A 15,296-nucleotide genomic window follows, 5' to 3' on the forward strand; every position below is an offset into this window, starting at 1 on the left:
TTGGTAAACATCTTAATTTTAAGCTAACAGTAGCCAGTGTTGCCCTCTGCGGCCAAGTTCCCAACACAAAAGTTAGTTCATAGGTAGTGTTGTGTAGAAAACAGAGGCAGAAGAAATGATGTAAGTCAGTGGTTTACAGCCTTTTTTGGCTCCTGACCCCATTTTAACATCACAAATTTCTGGTGACCCCAGACTTTCAAAACGGAGACTTTTTTTTTTTTTTTTTTTGCTAAAACTAATTTGTTTTTGATCATGTAATTGTTTGCTATACTGTGTTGCAAATAAATGTTAATTTTAGACACATTTAGTCTATATAATGTATATTATTATGGACAGAGCATTGTGCAGTAAATCCAGGTGTAGATTACTGCACAAAGGGAGAATTTGATTTTCCTTGGTCAGGATCTGTACAGTCAGTCCAGTATGGATTTACAAGGCTGACAATTAATACTGAACAAACAAGAACTGAAACTATGAATTATGAAAGAGCTGCAGCATCTGAAACTGACCACAATGAACATCTGAAACATAAACAGAACCACAGCGCTTCAGTTTCACACTCACAGTTTGTCATGTCTTTTATGGATTGGGATTTTCTCTGTCAACTCACCATATATATTTTTATTAGTTAATTATTATTTTTATCAATTATTAGAAATTTCAGGCAACCCCATGTGGGGTCCCGACCCCGAGGTGGAAAAACAGTGGTGTAAGTGGATGTCACCGAGTGACCAGCTCCCAAGACAAGACTCCAATGTAAAACTTACAGAACCTTTTAAATACCAACAACTCATTTCACTACTGTACAGATCCTGTGTTGCATCAACTGGCATACTTGTTGCTAATTCTTCTTACTTTACTACCAGGGTTTGTTTTGTTTTTAGTAAAAAAACGTTATCCTTTCTATCACACTGCCTCAGTTGGTCTATCAGGTTGTGATAATTCTTGGACTTGGCTGTTTTCTGTTGCTGAACATTGGTTCCACTGTTGTGTTTCACATGGACGCTTATTGTGACGCACATGACGCCAGGTTCAACAACAGTTGGATGTTAGTTCCATGTTCAGTTGGTCTAAGTTAGTAAGTTGAAGACTGACCTGACAGACTGGTTACAGATGTCAGTGGACTGGTTTGTTTTTGTTTGTATCGAAAGATATTTTTACACAGTATATACATTTTTACTGTTGTTATTGTTGCAGTTATTTTTATATAGACATTTTTTATACATACTTTTACTGTTAAACTTTTTGCGTTTGTTGTTTCAGTTGGTTCTGGAATAAAGGACATGTTTGTCATTTTCATACGTCTTCCCTCAGTAAACCTATTTGGACCGTAACATTTTAGAACTAACCCAAACCCTATTCCGAAGTTTACATTACTTCCATTAGTGTTAGGCTAATATCATAAGGAGTGTTGGACCAAAATGCATCTATTAGATATCACTGAAAGGGAACATCTTCAAGTTCAAATGTAACTACCCCAAAACACTACCCTGACTCCTGAATGTGTCCTGAAAGTGTTTCTTATTTTTTGTGTAGCTTTTCTCTTAGCTGACTAAAATTAATGTCATTCAACCAAACTCCAAATGATCAAACTAGAGATGCAACAATATGAAAATTTCATATCACGGTTATCGTGACCAAAATTATCATTATTATCGCGGCATTGTTGAAATTGTGTTCAAAATGTTCAAAAAGTACTGATACACACACTGAAATAATTTAACCAAGTTGTATTTTGAAAAAAATAAAAAAATAAAAATAAATAAATAAAATAATTGGCACAATGCACTTTCTCTTGGCAGAAACATTCAAATAATAAAACTTAGTGGTCTGATCCTATTTTGTCCGTTTTTCAGTCCTTTTGATTTTGCCTTTATATACTATATAAACAAATGTTTACTATACCCATGTTTGGGATCTGTTTTTTCAGCACAACTTCATCCATTTCATTTGCCTATTATTTTTTTTCACTTTAACCTACTATAAAAACATAAAAGGACAAAAAAACCCACAAAAAAATATGTAAAATCCGATTTGAAAAATGTAGTCACTTTATTGCATAAATAACACACAGATATTTAACGAACCTTTTCAAAGACTTTAAAAGTGAATATTGGTTCCAAATATTAGATATAGAAAATCAAAATTGTAATAAATTAAAACTATACTCAAATATTTGACATAAAAGCAGATGTTTACATAGGTGTTTTCTCCGGAAAAGTGAGGTAATCAAACACAGTTATCGTGATAATTAGAATTTAAACAGTAATACTAACCGTCTGCAATTTTACCACGGTTTATCGTTATACCGGTAATTGTTACATCCCTAGATCAAACCTAACCCTTTGACCTTTGGTTAGTCGGACAGAGGAATGTTTTCAGAAACCAAACATACAGTGACAGTCAAGTACTGGCTGTGTTGTAACTCTGTGCATGTTTCTGACTGGCAGACCCAGTATGTAGTCACTGATGTGCCCCCAAAGTGGAGTATGACTAATGAAAACACTGTTAACCCTTTATCGGGCCAGTGACTATTTTTGGTCATTTCCACATGCATTACAAGTGACATCAACAGTTCCAGTGAGGACAGTGAGTCAACAATCTGAGGTCCAATGTGGTCTCCAGGGTCTGTAAGGTCCACTGTGGTCTCCAGGGTCTGTAAGGTCCACTGTGGTCTCCAGGGTCTGTAAGGTCCACTGTGGTCTCCAGGGTCTGTAAGGTCCAATGTGGTCTCCAGGGTCTGTAAGGTCCAATGTGGTCTCCAGGGTCTGTAAGGTCCACTGTGGTCTCCAGGGTCTGTAAGGTCCACTGTGGTCTCCAAGGTCTGTCAGGTCCAATGTGGTCTCCAGAGTCTGTAAGGTCCAATGTGGTCTCCAGGGTCTGTAAGGTCCACTGTGGTCTCCAGGGTCTGTAAGGTCCACTGTGGTCTCCAGGGTCTGTAAGGTCCACTGTGGTCTCCAGGGTCTGTAAGGTCCAATGTGGTCTCCAGGGTCTGTAAGGTCCACTGTGGTCTCCAGGGTCTGTAAGGTCCAATGTGGTCTCCAGGGTCTGTAAGGTCCACTGTGGTCTCCAGGGTCTGTAAGGTCCACTGTGGTCTCCAAGGTCTGTCAGGTCCAATGTGGTCTCCAGGGTCTGTAAGGTCCAATGTGGTCTCCAGGGTCTGTAAGGTCCACCTGTGCAAGAACAGTGAGTGGACCTGCTTTGTTCAGTTCCATGAAGTAATGGAACTAATATAAGGAATGATGTTCAAAGAGGTCATGTGGAGGTGGACAGGGGTCTGGACCAGCACACATGGGGGTCTAATGTTCTAAAAGTGATGTTTTAATGTTCTAAAATACATGTTCCTTTAACCTTACAAGTGCCTTTCTTGGATTTTTTATATATACTTCTTGGATCTTTTTTTTTTGGCCATTTCTGTGTAAGGAACCAAATATGGTAACTTCATTAACCTTGATTTTCTACATAACAATGAATTAAAAAAAAAAAAAAAAACTTTGCAAAACTAACAAGGTCTTGTTATATCCCCCAATAAAACACTAAAGTTGAAATGTTGAATTTCAGAGTATTTCTACGAGTGAACTATAAAGGGTTAATAGTTTTCAGGAAAATGACAAACTCTAAATTCATTACAAAACAAGATTTTTCTCATAGCTACTTTTAAGTTAGTTAAGTTATACTTCCTCCCACTCCTTTCAAATGTGCAAATGAAGTCATACTTTGCTTTCATGTATAAGTTTTTTTTTTTCCATGAATAGAATAGAATGTCTTTATTGTCACTGAACAGGTACAACGAAATTTAAAAAAGTGCCATTGTCCTAGATATCATAAAAAGTATAAATAATGTATATAAAAGAGTATAAAAACTAAAATATAAAAGAAAAACCCTGATGGCATAAATATCTAAAAAAAAAAAAAAAGGCAGCTTAAAAAAGTGTCATTAGAAGTATAAAAAACACATAAAACATCATCATATACCCTGGACAACATTCAGCATTCCATACAATTACTATTTCTTACTGTTTTATTTCTAAGGACGAAGTAAGATTACTTTGTTTTGTTGCATATTCGAAATAAACTAAACAAAGTAACACGTACAATATTTCATGGAACTTTATTTTTCTGTGCTATCTGACACACTAAATGCATCCAGACTGCTACTGACTTCTATTTTGGATGATAATGACTCTTAAGTTAGTAGTTTCTGAGCTGGAAATGAATTTGTATTCACAGCACATCCATTCATCTGTAATCATAGGTCCTAGATAATATGCGATTGACAGTACAGCAGCTGTGACTTCTCTCCCTTTCTGAATGTCAGCCCTAAAATTAGAAATAATTTCTTCCTGTTAATAATTTGTGGCTTCATTATTTTTACTTTGTCCCCAGCCGGACCCCTAAATTACTTCATGTGAATATTAAATCATTAACCTGTACCCATCTGTACCAAAAAAATATACCGCTGACTATTTGTTTCTCAAAGCAATTCTAATACATTGATGCTGCAGGAGTAGAACCACAGTTATATGTGTCACCTCTGATCAGATGATCTTGGTCAGCAGGGCTGTGTATCGGCAAGAATCTGGTGATACGATACAAATCACAATACTAGGATCGCGATACAATATTTCACCAGATATCATGATAATGTAAAAAAGGCATTTTTTTAAATTTTATTTTATTTTTTTATGATTATTTCCTTGAAGAACTGAATTACACCAGAAATCTGCACAAACACTAAACACATTTTTATTTGATCACAACAGGATCTGCTGCTAAATCACAAAATGTTCCTGTGTTCAAACTTAAATTCTGTTTTACAAACATTACAGTTTCAGATCCTGTTCAAATGTTCATATTCTATTAGTTCAGAACTAACATCAGAACATTATTTCAGTTCAATTCCAACAAAGGAACTAACATTATTTAATAAAAGAGTGTTAAAGAATAATAAATAAAATATAAACATAAAAGAAAAAACAAAATTGAACCTCCACAATATCTGTATTTGAATAAATACCTAAAAATACTGACAGTACTTTTTTAATATCAATACAGTATTGTGAAATGATATATATGTCGCGATATATTGCAGAACCGATATTTTCTTACAACCCTATTGGTCAGATAAGTATGTTGGATAAAAATGCCCTGAATGTGAACTAAATAACAGAGTTTTATCTGGAAAGCAAATTTTCCATTTTTTATAACCGTGCAATAAACAGTACAGTAAACCTGTGGCATGATCAGCATGTGTGCAGCTGTAAATAGTATATATAGCTTTCTTGATTTGTGTTTATCTTGATTTTGCTCTTCTTTTGCTCTTGTGTGCTTTTGTATTTTGCTGCTGTAAACCTGGAATTTCCCCCTGTGGGACTAATAAAAGCATATCTTATCTTATCTCTTATCTTTGTTCTGATGTGATGACCAACACATAGAACTGTCGATGTTCTCCCTTTGTCAGTCAACAAATATTAAGACCACCCCTCAAAACAGTAAGAAAAGGAAAAACAAACATTTGGGCATTATTGGTCAGGATCTTTACATCTTGTGCACAAAGTAGTGAAATGAGTTGATGGTATTTGAAACGTTCTGGTCACTGGATGGCATCCACTTACAGCATTTCTTCTGTCTCTGTTTTCTACATCAACACTACCAATGAACTGACGTTTATGTTAGGAACTTGGCCACACAGGGCAACACTGGCTACTCTTAGCTTAAAATTGGAGTTAGCTAACATGAATACGAGCTCTCAAAACTGCACAGTCCAACACCCACTTAAAGGTGGAGTAGGAGATGTTTTCCTGGAGCATTTTTAAAAAAAAAAAATATTCCTTAAAATCCCCTTCACACCCTGATTGCAACCAATTAATTAAATGCTCTAACACAAAAAACAAAAAAACAAAAAAAAAATTAGTCACCTGTGGGATGGACAGGACAGAAAAAACACCATCCAATCATTTTAACCGGCCCATCAAAATGACTGAACAGTGCTATGTCTGTCAAACTTAACTCTCACACGTTCGCATGTTCTCAGAGGCTTGGAGCACTTATACAGGAAACAAAAACAGAGCCAGAGCTTGGCTAGCTATATTAGCTATATTAGGATGGAAAGTTCACCGGGGCTGGAGCTGAGTGAACTGATGCTGTGCAGCGTTCATGAACCCTTGGCATCAAGCACTGGGCGTGCCAGTACCCTGGAGGTGTGGCTTCGGGGATATGTCTGAAGAAAGGGGTTTGGACTTTTGAACTGTGCACTTTCAAAAGGTAGCTTGCTCGAACCCTTTTTCCAAGATCTCCTACCCCACCTTTAATCATATTAACCCATAAAGCGGTGGTTTCCAACCTTTTTTGGCTCGTGATCCCATTTTAACATAAAACATTTCTGATGACCCCAGACATTCAAAACGGAGAGATTTTTTTTGGTTTTTTTTTTGGCTAAAAATATATATATTTTTGATCATGTAATAGTTTTCTATCCTATGTTGCAAATAAACATTAATTTTAGAGGACATTTAGTCTATACAATGTATGTTATTATGGACGGAGGCAGTAAATCCAGGTGTAGATTACTGCACAAAGGGAGGATTGGATTTTCCGTGGTCAGGATCTGTACAGTCAGTCCAGCTGTGATTTACAAGGAGGACAATTAATACTAAACAAACAAGAATTGAAACAATGAATTATGAAAGAGCTGCAGCATCTGAAACTGACCACAATGAACATTTGACAGATAAACAGAACCACAGTGCTGCAGTTTCAGCTTCACAGTTTGTCATGTCTGCTATGTATTGGGATTGTCTGTCAACTCACTATATATATTTTTTTTGGTAAGTTTTTTTAATCTTCATTTTCATCAGTTACTTGAAATTTCAGGCGGCCCCATTTGAATTCCAGGTGACCCCACATAGGGTCCCACCCCCAAGGCTGAAAAACACTGCCATAAAGACTCAAACATCCGCCTCCAGTCCAAACCATCTACTGACCTAAGGTGTTTACCAACGCACACAACTGCAGCACAGGCATGACAAGTTTGTCCCTGTGTCAATAAGACCAGCCCTCAAAACAGGAAGAAATAAGAAAAAAACAATAAAACATTTGGGTATTTATGATCAATATTCAGCATCCACTGCAGTATTCAGATTCCTTGCCAGTGGTGGACGAGGTTTCCCTCAGATGATGACGCATTTGTCACTGTCAGGACAAAGCTAAAGCTAAAATGAGCTGGATTAGCCCCTGAGTCTTTGAGCATCCTATGGCAGTAGTGGTAAGGGGCTACAAACGTAAGATGGGTAGGGTACAGACAAATCAAATTACCGTACTTTCCGGACTATAAGCAGCTACTTTTTTCTCACGCTTTGAACCCTGTGGCTTATACAACGATGCGGCTTGAGTATAGATTTCTACGGGCTAACGGCCTCCAGGGGGCGCTCTAACAGGAAGCACAAAAGCAAGACAGACAGATGGAAGAGGTGATGAAGAGGAGAAGTGTTTTTTCTTTTTGTCTGTCCTTTTTTTCTCTCTTTGTTTTTTTTTCCTTTTTGTAAATGTCTGAAAATATGATAAAATCAATAAAAACTTAAATGACAAAAAAAAAAAAAAACAAGAAACAAATGACCAGATCTCAACACTGCGCAGTCCAACACTAACCTAATAATATTAACCCTTAAACACCCAAACATCCACCGTCGACCAAAACCATCTACTGATGTAAATGTTTAATACCTGCTGATCCACTAATCCTATCAATACATTCAAATAATTGGTGTAAAAGACAGTTCTTCATCTTTTCACGGTCATCAGATATGACCCATTTGGATGTTCAGAGGCTCCGTAGTTACCATGGAAACACTGTCATCTTCTACAACATTGATTCACCAGTAAAACCCATGGAGTTGGATCAGTGACAGTGGATGGACAACACTGGGTTTATGTTCAGTTAATGAGAGATTGGACTGAAAAAAATCACTTTTTGCTCATTTTTCTCTGATTTGATATAATAAGTTTTGAATTTACTTTGAGCTTTAATGAACAGCTACATGATCAGTGAATTACATACAGGAAAATACCTGATTCTCACTGAAAAATGCAAAATGCAGAGGGTGACATTATAATAAATGACGATAAATCACTTGGGAACAACAACAAAAAAATAATTTGGAAGTTGTGAGAAAAATAGTTGTGTAAGTAGATTGTAATTTTTTTTATTTTTATTTTTTGTAATGTACGGACAATAAATGCTAACGGGTTAATGTTCAGTTAACGGTATATTTTACTGAAAAAAATCCCTTTTTCTCTGTTTCTGACATAATAACCTTCATCGTTAATCTGAGCTTTTATGAACATCTACATGATCAGTGAAATAAATACAGAAAAATACCTGATTTTCACTTAAAATTATAATAATAAATCACTTGTGAAAGACAGAAAAACATTTAGAAGTTATGACAAAAATAGCTGTAGGTTTTTAAGGGTTACACCACATTAACCCTCCAGTATCCCGTCCAGCTAAGCCCTTACTAAGCACCAAGTGTGCCTTTTTGGCACACTTATGGAATAATGTCAAAAAATGTTTCATACAGTTTGTTTTTAATTCTTTTACCCTTTTTTCTATTTCATCAACTTGAGCCGTAAATAAAAATACCAAATACTCAATAACTGTCACATTTTTTAACCCTTTAAATGCTGTGTTTATAATGTAAACAAACCATTTTTTTGGACACAAAAAACACACAAAAATATTTTTTTCAATATACTACATAAAAAGTGGATCACATATTATTTGATTTTTGCAGCCTGGCATATGTCAGTGATTAACAGCAACATTGGTTAATTTGCATGATTATTTTTGGCGCTAGGTCAAATGTTCAAAAATACTAGCATCTGTCACCAAGTGTGTGTAAAATGCACACCTATAAATGAAACTATTAAATATTATATACTGATTTATTTTTCTGCTCTAATTTGATTTTATTTTTGTAAATCAAGGTCAGCCCTAATCATACAGATCAAATGGAAGAAATAGTGCGTTTTAGGCACACTTGGCAGACAGATGATAGTCTGGACATTTTCTTTTGTTTACAATGTGCACATTTTAGTTGGTGGCCAGAATTTTAAAGATCATGCAAAAATGAACAACTTTTGAATTCTAACCTTATTTAAATTGTGAAAAATAATATGACGTTTTTTAACATGAAGTGCAAAGTGTGCCTAAAAAGTGCACCCAAATACCGGAGGGTTAATTTATTATGTTGAGAATAATATTTACAACAAAGGTTATTTCTTGCTACAACTACTCAGGTGCATATGAACATAATTTCTTTGAGACATACTCCCATATCTAAAAGTAACAGTGGGTTGTTTCTATTTGCTTTGTTGAGCTGTTCTTGCCATTATGCGGATTACTAGTCAGAGAACAGGTCTGTTTGATGTACACCTACACCACCTTGGCACTAACGCCAAGTCCATTCAATTGTCCTGTTTAATGGATTTATTCCAGTTGCTCCACTCACTGGTACACAGGCAAAGCTTTTGTGTTTCTGTTGCTTGTTAAAGCTGTGAAAATAACAGCGAACACAGCTGCACTTTATGTTCCGATGCTTTCAACCACCCTGGTTAGTATTTACACCAAACAGGGAGCTGTACTGTTTGATCAGTCTTGACACATCTCGAAGTGCGCCTCGCCTCGCACTCGCTGCAGTTCACAGTGAGTCAGTGCACTTTCAGAGGCAGGCCACAGAAATGCCACTTTGTGAAAATGCCACTTAACTCATCATAAAAAGAGACTTGGAAAAAGAATGTAGACAGTCCAGACTGGAGTTTTTCCTTTCTGTCTTAAATTATTTCAAACAACGTACTACTGCTGCTGCTGTAAACATGTAGAACTACTGGTTTTGAAGACTGCTTTAATACTGTTAAACCATTTGTGTTTGCTACATCATATAATTACTGCAGTGTGGACAATCCCATTTGATCAGAAAAGAAGGTAAGTATTAAATAATAATGGATTAGATTTCTACAGCTCTACTGTGTATTGCTATATTATATTCTATATTGCCGTGTCTCCAGATGACCTCAGCCCCATCGACACCCTTTTTAAATGCATTCTAGATATTAAGTCCTGGATGGCAGCTAACTTCCTCCAGCTCAACCAGGGCAAAACCCAGGTTTTAATTGTTGGTCCTGAGGCTCAGAGGGAGAGGCTCAAAGCTAAGCTCCAAACCCATTGACTGGACCCTTCTGAGAGGGTTAAAAGTCTGGGTGTTTGACTTGACTGTGAGCTTAGCTTTGAGCCACACATCAGGTCTGTCACCACAACAGGTTTTTATCATTTAAAAAATATTGCCAGAGTCAGAGCCTTTCTCTCTGGAGCCAGTGCAGAGACTGATACATGCATTTGTCACGACTCGTATTAATTATTGAAACGCTCTCATTCTGGTCTTCCTAAGAAGACCGCTGCACCGCTGCAGCTGCTCCAGAACTCTGCAGCCCGACTGCTGACGAGGACCAGAAACAGAGAGCATATGACCCCAGTGCTCAGGTCTGTGCACTGGCTCCATGTGAGCTTCAGGATCGGTTTTAAAGTGCTTTTATTGGTTTTTAAAACTCTTACAGGTCTCATCCCTGTTTATTTATCTGATTTGCTTTTAACATATGAGCCCTCTCAGACCCTCAGGTCCTCAGGTAGTCATCTCTTAACTGTTCCTAGAGTCCACTCCAAAACTCATGGAGAGGCCTCATTCAGCTTTTATGGCCCCAACTATGGAACAGCCTACCTGAGGACCTGAGGTCCGCTGCTAGTGTTCATATTTTTAAAAGTACACTCAAAACTTATCTTTTTAGTCTAGCTTTTAATTAAACTCTTACTGTAAACACTGCTTCACTTTGTTGCTTTTATTTTTCATTGCAACTGTTGGACAGTGGGGGGGTTTGATGTGAAGCACTTTGTGCTACATGTACCATGTATGAAAAGTGCTATACAAATACAGTTTGACTGATTGATTGATTGATATAGCGCTTTTCAAGGCACCCCAAGTGCTTTACATTATTAATCCTTTATTCACTCACATTCTCACTCTGGTGGTGGTATCCACAGCTGTCCTGGGCAGACTGATGGAAATATGGCTGCCAATCTACGCCAAACAGCCCCTCCCACTACCACCAAACATTCATACGCATTCAAGCGTCTTTGAGTATTTAGAAAAGTGCTATATAAAACCAATGCATGATTATTATTATTATTATTATTATTATTATTATTATTGTTATTATTATTATTATTATTATTATTATTATTATTATTATTATTATTATTATTATTATTATTATTCATACACCAGTGTGAGTGACACTGGAGGCAAGGTGGGTGAAGTGTCTTGCCCAAGGACACAACAGCACATGACTATGACAGAATTCAACAGAACAGGTTTCAAACCGCCAACCCTTCGGTTATTAGACGACCCGCTCTACCTCTGGAGCCTGAGCCATGGCCGCACTGTCTCCGAGACCTGAAACAAGCATTTTCTCTTTCCCCCATTCAAACCATCCAAAAGCACAAGCTCATCACTAGTTCCATGGACACGTTCTCATACCAACACTATCACAAGACACACACATGAACACTTCTTTAAGAAAAGATTATTTTAAAATGAACAAATAAAGGAGTATTATTTCTGTTCTGTGATGTTTGCAACAGTAATTTCATGCACAAGACACTGTTGTCTTTAGTTTATTGTACGTATATTACAAAAATAAAAATAAAAAAATTACGAAGTTATCAATTTCTTATTGCTGTTACAGTCTACATACACAACTATTTTTGTCACAACTTCCAAATGATTTTTTTGTTGTTGTTCCCAAGTGACTTACCATCATTTATTGTAATATCATCCTCTACATTTTGCATTTTTCAGTTAGAATCAGGTATTTTCTTGTATTTAATTCACTGATCATGTAGATGTTCATTAACCTCCTGAGACCCAGAAAATGTCAGCAAAGTACCAGCTTTGTTTGTTTTTTATTAAATAAGTGCCTATATTGGAAACATCATGATGCAACAGTTTTTTCAGATGCAGTTTTAACATTTTTATGGAAGGTCCTTTGTGGTGGACACTTTTCTTTTTTTTTGTATAAACTTGTGAAACTCTTGTCCACAAATGTGGACAGAAAACCCATAGCTGGGTCTGAGGAGGTTAAAGCTCAGAGTAAATTCAAAGGTTATTATATCAAATCAGAAAAAAATGAGCAAAAAGTGATTTTTTTTCAGTCAAATTTATCATTAACTGAACATAAACTCAGTGTGTCCATCCACTGTCATTGATCCAACTCCATGGGTTTTACTGGTGAATCAAAGTTGTAGAAGATGACAGTGTTTCCATGGTAACTATGGAGCCTCTGAACATCCAAATGGGTCATATCTGATGACCATGAAAAGAAGACAAACTGTATTTTACACCAATTATTTACATGCATTGATAGGATTAGTGGATCAACAGGTATTTATGGGTTAATATGATTAAGTTAGTGTTGGACTGTGCAGGTTTGAGAGCTGGTCATGTGTTAATGTTAGCTAAATCCACTTCTAAGCTAAAAGTCGTCAGTGTTGCCCTCTGTGGTCAAGTTCCCTGCATAAAAGTCAGCTCATTGGTAGTGCTGATGTAGAAAACAGACGCAGAAGAAATTGTGTAAGTGGATGCCAACCAGTGACCACCTCCCAAGACAAAACTCTAATAGAAAAGTTAAATACAAAACCTTTTAAATACCATCAACTCATTTCACTACTTTGTGCACAAGACAAAATTTCTGAAAAATGGCCTAAATGATGTTTTGGTTTGTTCTGTAAACAAGCCGACTGTGTTTATGATGGAGTCATCTTCAAAGTTGTTCTACATGAGGGAGGTGATTCAGGTGCAGAAGCACGGAAGGACTAATGGATTAGAGATAATTAGGATATCACCGGGGTTTTACAAAAAAATGAAAGTCATACTCTGCTTTAAGGTACGAGATAGTGATCTACTGCGCTAAATGTCAGGATATTATGTGTTTTGAATATGTGACGTTTGAAAATGGTGACTGTTCTGTTTTATGAATCTAAGAAAAACACTTTCTCAGGCAGTCCTACCAATTTATTGCTACCACTGACAGATAAGAAGATGACACAGTATTATCTCTAAGTACCACCATGACTCCTGCTGGCAGCATAAAATTATAAACTGAATGAAATGAGTCAGCAAAAAAGAGTCAAACAACTGCTGCCTGTGCCTGGACAGTGGGACACAAAGGCCAGTTCTTACCCCGTACACCAGCTCCCCGACCATGCCGTTCCAGATCTTCGTCTCTGGGTCCCTGGCGCCGTACTTTCCATCGGGGACGATGGAGATCTTGTACTTAATACCGATGTGTTTGGCGATTTCCGAAGCAAGGTCCACGCAGTATCCCTCGTACTGGTCGTTTCCCTCGTACATCTCCCAGTTCTTCTTAAGCATCACATACGGACCCTCCTACACAAGGGACCATAACCAGTGAACCAGACCATCAGACAGACAGACACACACACACATTAGACCTGTAGAGGTGAGGACTTCAACAAAACAGAAGAACAAAAACCAACCAACCATTTTATTTTTGAAGCGTAGAAATGCTTCTCAAAGCTGCTCCCTGCTTTGGTTGATTCTCATGGTATACATGTACATGCATGAAACATGCAGGTGGATAAAAATATACACTCCTGTTGATGGTTTCACCGTGTTAAACCAGTCACCTGTTGGTGGGTTCATAAAACTTATCCAAATGTGGCCTGTCGTGTTTTCTTGTGTGAATACACTACTTAATTTTACCTGTCATTCCTTTTTTCCACACTGAAGCTGACTTTTATTTTGAAAACTGCCTGAAATCATATCATCTAAATTTGGAGCTAAAATAATAAACTCATTCTTCGTGAAGCAGATGCATCAGTTGAGATATAATGTTTGACTTGCTGTGGCAGGTCCATCTGGTCCTGCTCTACCAGATCTCCACCTGGTTTAGATCGGGCTGGGCCTATCAGGACCATTTGTCAGACCTGTTTATATCCACCACCACATCAGTTAAATTCAACTGGAGAGAATTCCACTGTGAAAATGTGTAAACCACAGACTTAAATTTGCCTGGAAACACTTTTGATCCAACCCATAACAAGTTGGAGATCATTTTTCTTTCCTACATAGACATACACAGATCCAAAATAATCCAACTGTTAATATGGATGAATTATGTACAGCAACTCAAAAAGAGGGAAGAAGAATGTGACTAAGCACAAATGAGGATGAATGTAGGCATGAAGAGAGGTGAGAAATGAACTGAGAGTGAGTGACTGAACCGTTGAGACAGACCGGACTGGACCTGAAACCATCCAGAACCAGGATACGCCAGTCATCTGTTATGGATCACTTTATTTGTTGTTGCTAAGAAAGTGATTTAAATGTAAACAGTGCCTGGTTTCTGCACTCATATCCCCAAACAAATTACTTTTGTCATGGAAGGCAGCCTACTGCATATTGAAAGAGGGAACAATTTATTCTTGAGATGTGTTTGCTTGACATTGCTCCAGGCCACAGCAAGGTAAACCAAAGACTACACAGTGGGAAGGGAATGCAAATGCTAAGCCTGCGGCACAACAAAATGGGATGTATAAAATAATTTCAGCAATTTCAAGTTAAAAAACATTTAAACAGGAATTTGCACCTGCTTTACAAACAATTTGTAGCACAACAATTAAAGGTGATAATGCTTATGTTAGCAACTCCGCTGCCTGAGCTCACAACAACACGATGTATTTACTTAAAATGGTTTATGACGCATTCAAATTCATTCATAATGAGTAAATTAGAAGGAACCCCATGACATAAAATTGCACATTTCTCCCATTTTGGTGATCATCGTCCATGTATCCTATTTAGTGCTGCAACAATGAATCAATTAAATCGATCCAAATCGATTCTTAAAAGAGTTGGCAACAAATTCGGCAGTCGATTTGTTGGGTCTTGAGCACATTTATATTGAGGTATGCCCACACGCTGTGTAACAGAGGAAAACACAGGGTAGCATGGCTGAGGCTTTGGATGCCGGCCCAGATTGTCAAAGCTAAGTTCACACTATGCTCCCAGTGGCCACGGCAGCCCCGTTTGCCTGAAACGTAGAGCGTAGTTAATGGAACAAAACTTGAATATGGACAAAAAATGGCCAAAATTACACGGCGCACTACTTTTCGGGCACACAGGGCTGTCGTGGTCACCGGGAACATAAACCTAGCTTGGATGTTG

General features: G+C 37.3%; 1 protein-coding gene across 1 annotated transcript in view; it reads right to left on the reverse strand.

The window, feature by feature from the left end:
- LOC115433213 (glutamate receptor 4-like) overlaps positions 1–15,296 on the reverse strand; it is a 343,230-nt gene that overhangs the window by 53,938 nt on the left and 273,996 nt on the right. Inside the window, exon 18 of the mRNA XM_030154500.1 lies at positions 13,290–13,496. Coding sequence (XP_030010360.1) covers positions 13,290–13,496 — 207 coding nt within the window. The remainder of the gene's footprint in view (positions 1–13,289; positions 13,497–15,296) is intronic.

Source organism: Sphaeramia orbicularis, chromosome 14, assembly GCF_902148855.1.
Source record: "Sphaeramia orbicularis chromosome 14, fSphaOr1.1, whole genome shotgun sequence".
NCBI classification, from domain to species: Eukaryota; Metazoa; Chordata; class Actinopteri; order Kurtiformes; family Apogonidae; genus Sphaeramia; species Sphaeramia orbicularis.